This window comes from Hippocampus bargibanti, linkage group LG15 (assembly GCF_051943395.1).
Source record: "Hippocampus bargibanti isolate YZ-2025 linkage group LG15, ASM5194339v1, whole genome shotgun sequence".
NCBI lineage: Eukaryota > Metazoa > Chordata > Actinopteri > Syngnathiformes > Syngnathidae > Hippocampus > Hippocampus bargibanti.
Genome location: NC_142748.1, coordinates 328,645 through 344,812, shown reverse-complemented (window position 1 = coordinate 344,812; position 16,168 = coordinate 328,645). Strand labels below are relative to the sequence as shown.

Sequence of the window (16,168 nt, the reverse complement as noted above, 5' to 3'; positions counted from 1 at the left end):
TTTTTGTATACTTTTGCCATACATGGGCATCTTTTTAAAGCTTCAAGAAAGGAAAAAAATTGAACGCCAGCAAGGTTGCTGAGTGCGTTCAACATGTGAGGCGCACGTCGCATGCCATTTCATAAGTGGAAAAATTTGCTGTTTGCGTCCCTCAGGATGCTATTGGATCTGATGTGCGACACATGGGAAAGCGCAGCCCACATTAATGGCGGCACTCAGTTTGCGTTGTGGCCTCCTATGCGCGAGTCAGCTCATTATCAGCCACACTGTTCCCCTTTGTATGTGAATTATTCAACCACGTTTCTTTTGACATGCTGGGCCTTCTTGCTTGTTACATTACATCCATTCATTTTAAATTGCACTAAATTAATCATCCTGTGTTTTTGCTCATTTAGTTCAGTTACCATAATTAAGTCCCTTAAGTAAAACGATTACTAATAAAACGGGGATTTCGCACAAAAATGGACAAAATCCGACTTCAACGGACAGTTAGGACGGCGGAAAAAAAACATTGGCACCGCCCTACCCACTCTCGAGGACTTGCACACTAAACAAGGGCACGGAAAATACTAATGCACCCTCCGCACCCTGCCCACCACCTGTTTCAGCGACTCCCTTCAGGCAGGCGCTACGATCCATGCACACCAAATCCAGCAGATATTTAAACAGCTTCTTCCCCCAAGCCATTAACTCTATAAACAGTAACTCAAATGGAACTGTATAGTGCCTCTTTTAATAAAGAATTGAAAGTAAATTGAAAATATGTAGTATTAAGGCAATTTTCCAATAATTGGTAGATATGATCCAGTTTAAGTTTGGTTCTTTCATGCAGAGAAACGTCCGCCAGCAGTCTCGTCCTCACCACTGAGACTGCTGCTGAGGTTGGGACAGATGTCAAGAGAGAAGTCACATCACAACTGCCAATGTTTCCTCAGGCTCCAGTTGAGGTCTTTGATACTCTCTACAAACCCTGTTGTGTTCTTTACGTGATGTTCTGTGTTACCAACCAACGGAGCTAAGATAGTTGTGAAATATTTGGCTACATTTTATGTTGAGGAGTTAATGCTACAAACAATGGGTTTGAGGGGGAACCCTTCTTTACATATTTTTGGTAGTCCATAGATACCTGGTGTGGCCTCTCCCAGGTATAATCTAAAATACACCTGTTTGTATTTTAGTTTTTCCTTTCTCTAACTTTTGGAGACAGTCTACAATTTCTTTCTCGTATCAGTTGGAAGGGACCCTTTTTAGTTGCTCGTGAGTGCTAGAATCACTGATTAAGCCAGCTATTTTGTCTTCATACTTCAATGTCTGGAGAAGCACTGTACACCTGCACTTGTCTGCTGTCATACTTATATATTTTTATATAGTTAACGCCTTTCCCTATTGTAATGTGATGTTGGAAGGTGGTGATTTGGCATTACTGAGAAGAGTTGATATTTTTATACATACATCCTCTGCCTCTGTGTCGTGCGGCGCTACAGCAAGCAGGTGGAAAGTTGATAAAAGTTCACTCAGCCAGATGTGAGTTTTCTTTATTTGAAGTTGACATCAGTTTTCGGCAGACCCCAGGTAACACCGCTCTCCAGGTTGTCCTTTGTCCCTCTTCTTCCTCCTCGAAGTGACTCGCTCAGTCTGGCTTTAAAGGTGCTTCACCTGAGCTTCTGGCCAATCGGGTCCCAGCGGCAATTGGCCATTCCCAGGTGGTTGCAATCACCTTCTCAGAGTTAATTAGTGGTCGCCCAACTCTACTGTTTTGGATGGGGAGAAATGCGCACCTTTCTCCCATCCAAAATCCAGAAAACACAAAATTATTTAACATTTCTTTTGGCATCATGACACTCTGCATAAGAAAGTTTTTTTATTTAGCTGATTCCGTAGCTGTGATGTTGTGTGTTGGAGATATCACATTCGGAGTCACTGGCACCGCTGCCACTGTCCATTGGGAATATACTCTATAGGGCCAGAGTTACCAGCACAACTTTAGTTCGTTGACGAAACTCTTCGGATGAGAAGGGGAATGTTTGATACCATTAAAGAAGTACAGATGAAGGCTGAAAAAACATTTTCCTTGATGGATTACTCCTTTACGACTGAGAACTTACACAGACCTACGGATTTGTAGACTATTTATAACCACTGTGAATACAAACACTTTTTGCTGATAGCAGGGCTTCTTCACACCCGTGACCCGCGTAAGAACGAATGGTATTGATTATATATTACCGTATTGATTCTATAAAAGCCCAAAAAAGAAATAACTAATGAATTCAATTCACAACCGATATTCTACAACACAGCAGTGTACTTTAATTTCAAGCGGTTCATGTTAAAGCAGATTTTTCGATGAATAAGAACAGGATTAGAATATGAGCAGTTTTATTTTCAACTCCAAACTGGTGATCTTTATATTTGTGTGCGTGTGCATTAGTTGTTTATCTGATGAAAAAAAAGCTTCAAAAAGCACATTTGAAAAATATTTGCCACTAACCACTCTTCAGTCTACAGAGACATACAACATTCCTGTTTTATTTATCATGTGGAGTGCACAATATGAAAGTCCATCTGCAAGAGATTCCACACATTGCTGGAGATTGAATCCACTGCACAAAATGAAAAAAAAAAATAGACGTGGAAGTGAAGTTTTGCAGTGAATGTTTCGCAGTGACGTCATTATGCCGACTCTCAAGTCACTCACAAGATGGATATGTACTTTGACTGCCCATATTTGCCCCCAGAATAAGTTGTAAACAAATCAATAATTAAAGCCAAAGTAAGATTAATAATGTTTTATTATTCATTTCACCATAGCAATTTTAGCATTGAAAGCAGTGCTTGAAATATTGAGGGAAGCGGACAGTAGAATAGCACAGGCAGAAGAGCTGCCAGCGGCTTGCCAACAAGCAAGCTAATTCGATTGAATAGCTTATTTTTCAGAGTGTGCCGTTGAAAGTACAAAGTTTCAGTGTCGCAAGAAATTTTGAGTGTTTGCTTTGCCAACTAAACAAACACTGGTTCACAAATGAAAGTTTTACACCGACAACTCAGCTACAAAATGTTGCGTTCTAAACAGGGTTTTCATGTTCAAGAGGTTAGCAAAGTGAGAAAATGAGAAGGAACAAAGAGTAGAAGATGTGACTGTTGTGGACCGTCGTCGGACTCAATCGGTCATGGCTGACCATGGATGACTGTCCCGGTGGACAGTGTGCCTGGGCGGTGTATTATGGAGAGCAGGTTGTCGCCTATGCAGCTTGCTCCCCCTCTCCACCACGCTGACTGGACCAAAGGAACAGCTGAGCTGATACAATTTTGGGGTCAGTATGGTCGCAGGAGCTGCCGGAAAGGTAGCGGAGTTTGCCACCGGATTGATTTCGGGTTTACTCCCGTAGGAGCTGCCGGAAAGGTGGCGGATCTCGCCACCAGACCGCCTTAGAGGCTCCGGAGACTCGTGGATGGCGGGGTCGTCTTTACACCCGTGTAGGTCTATAGGACCTACCCACTGCCAATTGTTGTGGACCAAGACGTAGCAAACAGTGAGTAAGGATGAAGTGAGGAGGCCACTGAAGAGGATGAAGGGTGGAAAGGCACTCGGGCCTGATGGTTTACCAATAAAGGTATGGAAGTGTCTAGGAGAGGTGGCAGTGGTGTTCCTGACTGGCTTGTTCAACAAGATCTAAGATGGTGAGCAGATGCCTGAAGAATGGAGACAAAGTGTACTGGTGCCCATTTTTAAGAACAAGGGAGATGTGCAGAGTTGTAACTACAGAGGAATAAAGTTGATGAGCCATACACCGAAACCATGGGAAAGAGTAGTTGAAGCGAGACTAAGAGCAGAAGTGAGCATTTGTGAGCAGCAGTTTTTGCATTTTTGAATGTTGCTGTGCCGATGACCATTTTGTGTTTGGGAGCCTTTGACTGAGTGAGTTGCTTGTTCTGTAGCCACAAAGGGACATAAGTGTTCTTATGCCGGTCGCAAGCCCGGATAAATACAGAGGGTTGTGTCAGGAAGGGCATCCGACACAAAAGCTTGGCCAAAACAAACATGCGGCTCAAACCTCTAAAGATGGAGGACACTGATTTGCTGTGGCGACCCCGTGATGGGAAAAGCCAAAAGGAAAAGAAGAAGAAGACTATGGGTGAAACTGGTGAGCCCATAACACAACCATGAATGTGTTTGTAAAAATTTTCCCTAAATTGAAAATATGTAGGATTAAAGGACAACAGACACCTCCCGACATAGTTAATTCCATCCGTCCGTAAGGTGAAGTTTGTTAGCTAGTGTAATTGGCAGGTATTGTCATTGGTTGCCATGACAACACGACCAAATACATTATTTTTTGTTGTCATGGAAACCAATGACAATATACCCGCCAGTTACATAAAGCGTTCGTAAGCCGAGGTACCACTGTAGCGGTGATTGTTTTTTTTTAAGTAATTATTGAAATGTACCCTATTGTCTCTCTTTAGTTTTGTTTTGGTCATTTACATCTGCACAGTATACAGTTGACACTTTATTTTGTTATGCTTAGAATATCTTGTTTTCTATCCTTTCACCCCCACCCCTACCCCATCCCTTTTCAGTTGCTGCTGTGGACTGCAAATTTCCCCATTGTGGGACGAATAAAGGTATTCTGATTCTGATTCTGTGGTGCCTCGTGTATCGTGATTTAGTGGATTCACACACTTCCTGATGGTTTTTGTGGGTAAGGTTGGTTTGTAATCGCTGCTAATAAGTTTCTATTTCTGACTCTTTGTTTATTATCTCAATGTGTGCACACCTCAAACTGTCTTACAGTCATGATACATTTCTTGCATGTCATGCAATATTACAGCTCTTCTCTGGGTACCCTCTCATATGCTTTTTCCAGATCCTTCTGACCTTCTTTGTATTTCTCTATCGGCATTCTTAAAGCAAACACTGCCTCTGTCACTCTTTTTTTGCATGAAGCCCTATTGCTGCTCACAAATGTTAACTTTTGCTCTTGGTCTAGCTTTCACTACTCTTTCCCATAGTTTCATTGTATGGCTCATGTAGTCTATTCCTCTGTAAGAAGATTTCTTCAGCCGTCATCTGTACGTCTTTGAAGGTGTCAGACGTTTCGCTTCTTGTCCAAGAGAACTAAAAAGTTCGCTGACGAAGCTCTTGGATAGGAAGCAAAACGTCCCACACCTTCAAGGAAGTACAGATGACGGCTGAAGAAACCTTCTCATCGATGGACCACTCCTGTATGACTGAGAGCTTACACAGACGTCTCCCTTGTTCTTAAAAACGAGCCCAGTACACTTCATATCCATTCTTCGGGCATCTGCTCACCATCTCCTGTTCATGCTGGGAGCGAGCCACAGGATTCGGAGTCGTTTGATTGTAATATAACCTAACATAATATAATTATTATAATTTTATGTACTACTACTACTTCCGGGTTAAGTGAACGCTCGCGCGTGTGGCTGCCGCTGCTTACCCGCAGAAAAAATATCACGTAACTGTAAAGTATCCTTGAGAGTTTTGAAAGGCGCTTATAAATGAAATGTATTATTTTCTCTAAGAGCTCGTTGAACAACCCAATCAGAAACCCCACTGCCACCTCTCCTAGACACTTCCACGCCTACATTGGTAAACCATCTGGCCTGAGTTATGGCTGCTGGCACAAAATTCAGTAATTACATGCCAGCAGCTTCAATAATGGCTTACTGAAGCCCCAAGGATAAATTTTGTCGTACTATTGTAGGTGTGAATTTATTTTACAACTGTTTGAACGTCTGTTTCATACTTTCCTGTTCAGTGTTTGACTTAAACATACATTCCACACAAAATATAGCACTGAAGCAACTTATGAACGAATTCACATAACGAACGACCGCTTGGTGGGGCGCCTCTGTATCTAATTGCTTACCTCAATAAATCTGTCTCGATACATGTACAGCATTAATTTTGTCATATTTGTTGGTTGATGAGTTGGACGTTAACAAGCTCTCAGTCATGAGACAGCCAGCCTGACCATAGTATGATGTCATCTCGATGAGGTTATCAAAGGTTGAATAATTCGCGTCATAAAGGCTGATGTTTATTCAATGAAGGCAGCGTGTTTATTTATTGAAGGCTATGTTTTGGGTTTTAAAAGCTCATACACAATCATGAAGGCTTATGTTTACATACCACCATCCACGCACAAATTTGTCACCTACAGACAAAATTGTCAGGTTTGTCGCCATGACAGTTCAGAAATAATGACCTTAATAAGGCAGGACAAAATATTTTTTCACGTACTTTAAGACAAGGAGATGGACTCACACAACTCAACCGAAACTAATGAAAATTCATATTCACCTTTATCTGGGTTGGTAGATGGCCTGAACAATCATGACAGTGAGTGCCAATTTAAAAATGAGTCTCCAGAAGTGAACGATAACTTGCGTAATGATCACTCACAGGAATTAGCAAAGTATGGAAGTCATCATGAAGCAGGCACTCCAATATTCGTGGATTCTCGTGAGGACATGCATGGTTTAATCAAAAGACCGGGGTCAGGTTATGTAGAGGATGATGGTGTCACATCAGATGCAAAAATGGAGTATCTCGTGCTTGCTTCTCCTCTTGAGGGGCAAATGTGCACCGGTGATCAAGATCAGGGTATCCAAAGAGAATCAACCCCTAAAAACTCAGAACATCAGAACAGCCCTACAGCGTCATCCCCTGCCTCAATATGCTTGGATGATGATGTCCAGGCTGCAATAAAGATTGCCTCCAAAACAATCCATGAGGGCTTTGTTCATTATGTTGATCCTTCACACGATGTAAATATGGCATCTAAATCCTTAAGTCGATCACCCCAAGATGAGCAGAACAGAGATGTGTCACCAGCCATCCCTTGTCAGGAATTATATCCTGAGGATAGTGATTTAGAACGACCAGCCGGTGTATCGTCAAACTCATCCCAAGAAGTACACCGTGGTGGACAGCCTTCTGTCTCCAATGACCTTGTTTTGTTGCCACAAACCCCAGGAAATGGAAGCAAGCCTACCTTTGTATGTTCCAGTGACAGTTCACGTAATGTTAAACCACCCTGGAGCCCCCCTGGTCAAGAATCTGATCACAATAAGGTTGTCACACCAGATGAAAATGTGGCGGAGGCACCAGGGGACGAAACGTCACGTTTCCTTAACTTTCTGAATCAGGGTTCCGATCCTCTGGAGGTTAACAATGCTTCAGATGAAAATAAGCCATCAAAAACCTTGAGCCCATCACCAGAGGAGGAGCATTATCAGGAGACAACACCACCCGCAATTTCTGATTGTCAACAGTTGAATTTTGTGGAAATTGATAGTGATGTGAATGAAGAGAAACTCTTAAAGTCATCGATTCTGTCACTAAGAGAGAAGCGGCATGGGGATGAAGTAACATCTCACTCTAATGGTAATGAGTTTGATTCTCTGGATGTTGACTACAGTGTGAATGAAGAAAAACAATCTGAATCTTGGAACATATCCACAAAAGAGGACCAAAATGGGCAGAGAACTCCACTGCAAAATTTTGCTCATCAACAGTCAGATACTGCAGCAGCTGATTGTGATGTGGATGAAGAAAAACGACCAAAATCCGTACGTCTGTCACCAGCAGAGAGGCATGGAGATACAACACCACCCTATATCTCCACTGGTCAGGGGTCTGATACTCTGGATGTTGACAATTATGTGGATAAAGTAAAATGGTCAAAATCGTTGAGTCTATCACCAAATGATGAGCAGTATGGAGATGCAACACCTCCTTCTTGCCAGATATCTGATCCTCTGAATGGTTACAGCAATGTGAATGAAGAGAAGCGATCAAATTCGTTGAGTTTATCACCAAGTGATGAGCACTATAGGGTTGTAAAGCCACCCTCAAGATCTTCTGGTCGGGGATCTGATCATCTGAATGGTTACAGTGATGTGAATGAAGACATACTATCAAAATCCCTGGGTTTTTCACCAATAGATGAACAGTATCGGGACGGAACACCACCTTCAAGATATTGTCAGAGATCCAATTCTCTGAATGTTTTCAGTGACATGGATGAACAGAGACGATCAAAATCATTGAGTTTATCACCAAATGATGAGCACTGTCATGATGCAAAATCACCCTCAAGATCTTCTGGTCGAGGATCTGATTCTCTGAATGTTTTCAGTGATGTGGAGGAAGTGAGACGATCAAAATCTTTGAGTCTATCACCAAGAGATGAACAGTATGGAAACTCAACACCTCCCTCAAGATCCTCTTGCCGGGTATTTGCACCTCTGAATGGTTACAGTGACCTGAATGAAGAAAAACTATCAAAATCCTTGAGTCTATCACCAAACGATCCACAGGATAAGGATGCAACACCACCACCTTGTCAGGGATCTGATTCTCTAGATGTTGACATATTGGTGGATGAAAAGAAACGACCAGAATCCTCGTGCCTTTCGCCAAAATATCAGCACTATCAGGATGCAACACCTTCCTCAAGATCTTGTGAAAGATCCGATCCTATGAATGTTTTCAGTAATGTGGATGAAGAGAGACAATCAAAATTCTCAAGTCTATCACCAAGAGATGAGCAGGATAGGGATGCAACACCACATTCAAGATCTTCTCGTCAGCGGTCTGATCCTCTGAATGTTTCCAATGATGTAGATGAAGAGAAAAGATCCAACTCTTTGAGTCTATCACCAGGAGATGAACAGTATAGGACTGCAACACCACCCTCAAGATCGTGTCAGGTATTTGATCCTCCGAATTGTTTCAGTAATGTGGAAGAAGACAAAGGATCAGAATCATTGACTTTATCACTAAACGATGACCACTGTAGGAATTCAAGATCTTGTTGGGGATCTGATCCTCTTAATCTGGATGAAGAGAAACAACCAAAGCCTTTTAGTCTATCACCAAAAGATGATCAATATCGGGATGCAAAACAACCTTCAAGATCTTGTCCGTGCGCCGATCCTCTTAATGATTTCAGTGATGTGGATGAAGACAGACGATCAAAATCCTTGAGTCTATCACCAAGAGATGAGCAGTATAGGGATGCAACACCACCTTTGAGATCTTCTCGCCGAGCATCTGATCCTCTGAATGTATCCAGTGATGTAGAAAAGAAAAGATCACAATCCTTGAGTCTCTCCCCAAATGATGAACAATATAGGGATGCAACGTCACTTTTAAGATGTTCTTGTCAGGAATCCGACCCGAAGAATGTTTTCAGTGATGTGGATGAAGAGAGACGATCAGCATCCATGAGTTTATCACCAAACAATGAGCACTGTTGGGATGCAAAACTACCCTCACAAGTTTCTTGTCAGCGGACTGATCTCAATGTAGATGAAGAGAAACAACCAAAACCTTTTGGTGTATCCCCAAAAGATGAGTATCTGGATGCACTTTCAAGATCTTGTCAGATTTCCGATACTCCTGATGTTTTCAGTGATGTGGATGAAGAGAGGCGATCAAAATCATTGAGTCTTTCACCAAGAGGTGAGCAATATAGGGACGCAACACCACCCTCAAGATCTTCTCGTCAGGGATCCGATCCTCTGAATAGTCACAGTGATGTGGATGAAGAGAGACAATCAAAATCCTTCAGTCTCTCACCAAACGATGAGCACTGTAGGGATGCAAAACAACCCTCAAGCTATAGTCAGAGGTCCGATCCTCTTGATGAGAATGACAACTGTGGGGATGCAACACCACCTTTGAGATCTTCTCGTCAGGGATCTGACCCTCTGAACATTTCCAGTGATGAAGATGAAAAGAAAAGATCAATGTCTTTGAGTCTATCGCCAAGCGATGAACAGTTTAAGATTGCAACACCGCCCTCAAAATATTCTTGTCAGGGATCTGATCCTCTGAATTGTTATAGTGATGTGGGAGACGACGAGAGACGATCAAAATCCTTGAGTCTCTCACCACACGATGAACAATACAGGGATGTAACGTTACCTTCAAGATATAATCAGGCATCCGCTCCTCAGAATGTTTTCAGTGACGTGGATGAAGAGAGACGATCAAAATCACTGAGTTTATCACCAAACAATGAGCACTGTAGGGATGCAAAACCACCCTCAAGAGTTTCTTGTCGACTATCTGATTATCTCAATGTGGATGAAGAGAAACAGCCAAAACCAATTAGTCCATCACCAAAAGATGATCAGTATCGAGATGCAACACCACCATCGAGTACATCTTGCCGGGGATCTGATCCTCTGAGTGCTTACAGTTATGTGGATGAAGATAATCGATCAAAATCCTTGAGTCCATCACCAAGATATGAGCACAGCAGGGATGCAAAACCACCCTCAAGATCTTCTAGTCGGGGATCTTATCCATTGAGTGGTTTCAGTAATATGGATGAAGAGAAAGCATCTAAATCGTTTAGTCTGTCACCTAAACTTGAACAAAATTGTGATGTAACACCCTCGACCTTTGCTGGTCAGCAGTTGGAACCTCTGAAAGTTGTCAGTGTTGTGGATAGAGAGAAACCATCGCTATCCTTTAGTCTATCACCAAGTCTATCTACAGGTCATGGACATCGAGATGTTGATGATGACTTGTATGAAGAGAAACTGTCAAGGTCACTGAGTCCACTATTAAGGGAGCAGAATGGGGATGGAACTCCATCGTGTAGTGCCACTCAAAGGATAGCTGTTGTGGAGGTTGATCGTGATTCAGAGGAGAAAAAAATATCCACATCATTGAGCCCTTCACGACGAGAGGATCAGAGAAAGGGTGAAACCCCACCGCAGTTAAAATTCCCGAAGGTCGATGCTGAAGAGGAACTTGTGATTATGGTGCCAAAGTTGTTGCAGTCATCACCACAAGAGAAGAAATACTGCGCAGGCTCTCCTGAAAGAGATCTGATTTTCTACAAAGATTCAACACATGAATCCAAGGAAAACCAAAGCCACTCTTTTGTATGTTCCAATGATGGAATCCAGTACGTTAATAAACCGGACTCAAGTTCCCCTCATCCAGAATTTCAAACAGTGAATGATAATGATGATGGTGGGGTCATATTAGGATTATCATCAAAATCCTCCGAGAGATCATCTTCACATGTGGAGCAGAAAAAAGACTTGTGCACACTCCGAGAAGACCTCCTAGAAGACCAGCACAATAATTCATCACCGGAAAACGTAAAGCCTAAGAGTGGCTCTCAAGCCTCATCCCCCACTTTAGGATCCTTAGATATCAACATCCAGGCTACCCCCACTTACATCTGTGATGCCTCTGTTCATCAAATGAACATCACACTAGATGAAGACATGACATCCAAATTGATCCCATCTTCTTCAAAAGAGAAATATGCAGGAGTTATACCAGGTCCAACCACCATAAGTGAGGAGTTTTGGGTAGTAAACACCAAAACCAGTCCACATGATGAGATGCTTTCACTGCAAGAACCGTCACAAAACTCAAGGTCAGCATCATCCAGTTCCATCGCTGAGGCTACCAACAAATCCACTTATCAAGAGATGCATGTGGATGATGATAACATTGTCAAACAGCAAATGAAAGAGCCATCAAAGCCATTAAAACATGTACTGCCAGAGGATCCATCATCAGTGCCACAAATTCTAGAAAAGTACTTCAGTGATGCGATGAAAGCGTGCTCCAAAACCATATTTCAGGCTCTGATGAATCAAGTAGTGGACTACTCAGATGCCATGAAAGAAGGCAGGACGTCAACACATGGAGAAGACCTTGCACAATCTAAAACAGATGTCAGAACTCCATTAGGGCAAGAAGGGGATACATCACCTTTAGCAGAAAACAGTTGCCACAGACCACCAACCACAGACATTCTTGGTGAGTACTTCTCTCTGCTGTATTTAAAGCTTTGGTTCATTGTGTTAGCTAATACCAGAAGAGGGGATGAGGCATCAAATTTCACAAACCAGCAAGAGAGGAGAGTGTGAAAATGTCATATGTTGCAGAAGAACATCCTGAAAATCCCATGACAGCTCCACACAGTGCAGAGAACCAGGCCGACTTCACAGACCGCTTATCAAGACGCCAATTGGGCAAAGTTCACCCAATTGCCCCAGAATCACAGGAGGATAGTGAACACCTTTGTCCCCACCATCTTTTTGAGGTTCCTGCGGATGAAAAGAGAATTGAAGCCACAAAGACAGAGTCACCTACCAAAGAAAACAACACAAACTCATCCTCAAAACCTTTCACTGCCGAAATCAACACGGACACAAAGCACAAACTGTTAGCTTCAAAAGACTTAAAAGTGACACCAAAATTAAATGAAAAAAGTGTTGTTCAACTTCCAGTCCCAGAAACCCGTCTCCTGGACAGAAGATGTTTCAAAAAGGTGAGAAACTTCTTTGCCAAGATGAAGACACACAAAGTTTGTCCAGAGGAGAGCGCAATTTTTAAAGAAAATGTGAACCCTTTGCCAAAAGTGCAGGAAAAAAACACTAAAATCTCTTTTTTCAAGAGACTTTGGAAAAAGATTTGGCGGGGATAAATGTTTTTTTTTTTTTGCTGAGTTCATTGTCACCCTTAGGATGTTGGATGGTCAGGTCTACTATGAGCATTGACAACAATACTTTTATTGAGTAGCAAATAACAAACATGTCAGCTCAGTCCATATTTGTTTTTTTTAGCACTCAAGCAAAAGAACATGATTAGCTTTCTAGTTGTATTAGGTTCATCCTGTCTACTTGATATCTAATTTAAAACAGATTCTTATCTTACAGACAGTGAATTTAAACATGTCAGGTATTTGAACACCGACAATACACTGTAAGATAAGAATCTTTAAAATTAAATGATGATCAGCTTTCGTTTCCTCAAATGTGAAGATAACATTTTCATTCTAGTTTTTCATTTTCTCAATCAGATTTTGGCACAAGCAGACAAAAAGGAAGATAAAACTTTCCTCCACCTGCATACATGCTTCTTCCATTTCTGTAAAATGGTCTTTAGTCAAAAGTCAAAGTCAAAAAGTCAGCTTTATGGTCAAATATGCTAATATGCATGACATACAGCACAGATGAAATGACTGTCCTCTCGGACCCAGCATGCAAGGCACTTATAATGACTTAATGACTTAAACATAATAAACATGAAAACACCAATTTTCCGGGAGAGGGGAGCCGCTGCGTGTTCACGCGCCGCCATCTTGGGAAAAACAAAAATAACAAATAATATGACAACACAAAGACGGGTCGCCACAGCAAATCCGTGTCCTCCATCTTTAGAGGTTTGATCCGCATGTTTGTTTTGGCCTAGCTTTTACGTCGGATGCCCTTCCTGACACAACCCTCTGTATTTATCCGGGCTTGGGACCGGCACAAGAAGACTTATGTCCCTTTGTGGCTACAGAACAAGCAACTCATTCAGTAAAAGAAGAAGAAAGACACAGAGTCATTCATTCTTCAGGACTTGCTGTACCCTCTTTGTGACATGAAGCAGTTCTAGATGAAAGAGGAGAGGATCAAAGAATCCATTACAGCAGTGGCTCATGGACGTCATGGTGGAATTTGCGCGTCTACTACAAGCTAAATGTTGAAAGCAAACACGAAGCTGTAGCATCCATTGACGAAAAGACATTGTCTAACATCTCTTGTCCCACATAAATCCTCTTGAATTCCAAGCCGCGGGTTACAGGTGCAAAAAAGCACAATGGCCCCAGAGCTGTCCAGCGATGACAGTCTAATGCGCTGACATTCTTAGGTTTTTCCCTGGTGCTACCTGGCACACAAATACCAGCTATTGAGGTAATGTGGATATTTTATTTTATTTTATTTTATTTTTGCTTCCGCAATTCATGTCTGGACCACTTGTCCCTACTCTCAGTTCCTGGCCCCAACATACAAATTGCAATCACACAGCAACTTGAGTTTTTGTAATACATGATGACACCACATCGCCCCAATGTAAAATCAGGTGGACAATTTATAATTTACTTTAGGGATTATTGTTTCACATGGTTGATAGGCCTGCTACTCTATAAACCAATAACCCGAACATCTTAACTCCACTGAGCATTGTACAGTGAACCAACATGCACAATCACATCTCAACATATTATCAGCTTTCTCTTAATTTATGAGTAGAGGCTCTGACTCCCTAACCTGGTACGCAATATGAGTAGATAGTTGGTCTGGAATACTTTGTTGGTGATTCTGCTTATGTTTTTTTCTGGAACGGCTACAAAGAACTCCGCTGCACCATGGCTACACTGCTCAGGCGGGATGAGATCACAATGAAACCATTGTCATCTCTGTCAAATGGTCTCACGGGGTCCCACCACCAGATATTATCGTTTGATGATGGTTCCTTCAGCTCTTTGGTCCTTATTCTATGCATTCTGTCGCATGGATCTTATGTCCTTCCATGTATAACACCTTCCTCTGTATAACGGCTTCTTGGTCAGGGATGGCTTACTAAGGTGGACAGAAATGATAGGCACAATTGTGCAGTCTCCCTCTGATGAAAAGATGAGTTGGACTAGACACAACAAAAGGGGTAGCCCTGGTAAGGCCAGATAGTGGTCATCATTTTTTTCAAGTGGCCTTTCACCGTCTGAACTGCAGGTTCTTCCTCCAGAGTGCCTTGAGTGTAGTGCACTTGCAATGTGATGTAACTCATTGGATTCTGCGAACCCTCAAAATGCCGTTCTGGAAAACTAGCGCTTCATCTGAAACAAAAGGTTCTCATGGACTGCGTTTATCGATTTAAAGTGGCAGATTACCTCATTCGATTTTGTGAAGACCAACGGCGCTATCTCCACATACCTTGACATGTGGCTGACAATCAACAAGTGGGCTATACTTCAGAGCACGAAGAAATGTACTCCAAACTCCTATGGCCATCTTAGGTACGGTTTTGGAATCAATGACTCACCAGTTCCTTGTCTCTTCACAGCATGTTCGGCGGTTGAGGACCAATTTGTTCATCTTACCGACTGCCTTGTCTGCTGGCTTTACCATGCCTTGGTGACCTCCATGCAGTTTGAAGAGAACATTGTTTCTCATGGTTGAAGGTATGATGAGTCTGTCCCTTCAGTAGGATTCTGTCATGGACTCTGCTCTGTACAGCCTGACTGCCGGGGGGCATGTTAAGGCCACCCTTCTTTTCAAAGCTGATTACGCTTGCACGCATACTATCCCACTGATGAGAAGGTTTCTTCAGCCGTCATCTGTACAAAAGTGAAGGTTTCGGACGTTTCGCCTCCTATCCAAGAGGCTTCGTCAGCGAACTAAAGTCTGACTGGTCGTATCGGCTTTAGTTCGCTGACGAAGCCTCTTGGATAGGAGGCGAAACGTCCGAAACCTTCACTTTTGTACAGATGACGGCTGAAGAAACCTTCTCATCGATGGACCACTCCTGTACGACTGAGAGCTTACACAGACATACTATCCCACTGTAGTTGCTTTCAGCTTTTCTAGGTATTCAGTGGTCGCTGGTAGGTTCTCCATCACCATGTCTGTGTAGATATTCATATCTTTGAATTCTCTGTCAGCCGATGTCCCCTCATTCTCCATGGGATATCAAGACAATGTGCCAGCCATTCACGGGTAGTTCCCTCAATTGAGTGGAGTGTGGAGAAAACATTTGGCAATCTGAAAATAGTCATGCTTGCCTTTTGTCATCCATGCGCAATGCGGCGTTGTCCCCCTCTCGATTCTGAAAGAAGCTAGTTTGCGCAGAAACTCTATACAACCCAATCTCCGATTCCGCTTGAATCTGACTGAAACAGATGCCTGTGCAACTTTTTTGCCAATTTCACAATTTCCGATTCAAACACCGAGATATTCCCCATATGTGCTATGCATTTTACTAATAATAAATAATAACAAAAATCATTCACAATTCGTTACACACCCTTTAATTGTAACAATAAACAACTTTTGAACCGACAAATGTCACCACTGTTCGCAAAAGACAGCCAGAAGATATTTCAATGTGCGGTGACTTCTGCAAACAGTCGTCTAACACTACCGTAAGTCTAACATGTTGAATCTTCTTTGTTTGATCAAGCCCAATCGCATTGGAAGTTGCCGTTGGCTTCTCTGCCGTTGACATTCGATGTTAAAAGGGGCCATCTAGAATTCTTTTTGAATTGAATGAGTAGAACGCCATCCAGTGTTTGGAAAAAAAAAATTGCAGCTGTCCAAACTACCAATCAAA

At 42.3% G+C, this 16,168-nt stretch overlaps 1 protein-coding gene across 1 annotated transcript; it reads left to right on the top strand.

Moving 5' to 3' along the window:
- Positions 1-10,365: 10,365 nt before the first annotated feature.
- LOC148887023 (uncharacterized) lies at positions 10,366-11,937 on the top strand. Its single transcript, XM_089015416.1, has 2 exons — positions 10,366-11,038; positions 11,120-11,937. Exons 1-2 carry the CDS (start codon positions 10,366-10,368, stop codon positions 11,935-11,937), a joined length of 1,491 nt encoding a protein of 496 aa, XP_088871542.1.
- The last annotated feature ends 4,231 nt before the right edge of the window (positions 11,938-16,168 follow it).

What these genes read in the sequence shown, in the direction of transcription:
- LOC148887023 (XM_089015416.1), top strand. Translation starts at nt 10,366, where the DNA reads ATGGATGAAGAGAAAGCATCTAAATCGTTTAGTCTGTCACCTAAACTT. An exon ending in TGATGGTGGGGTCATATTAG is followed by an intron (nt 11,039 to 11,119) that starts GATTATCATCAA and finishes GAGAAGACCTCC; the next exon opens with TAGAAGACCAGCACAATAAT.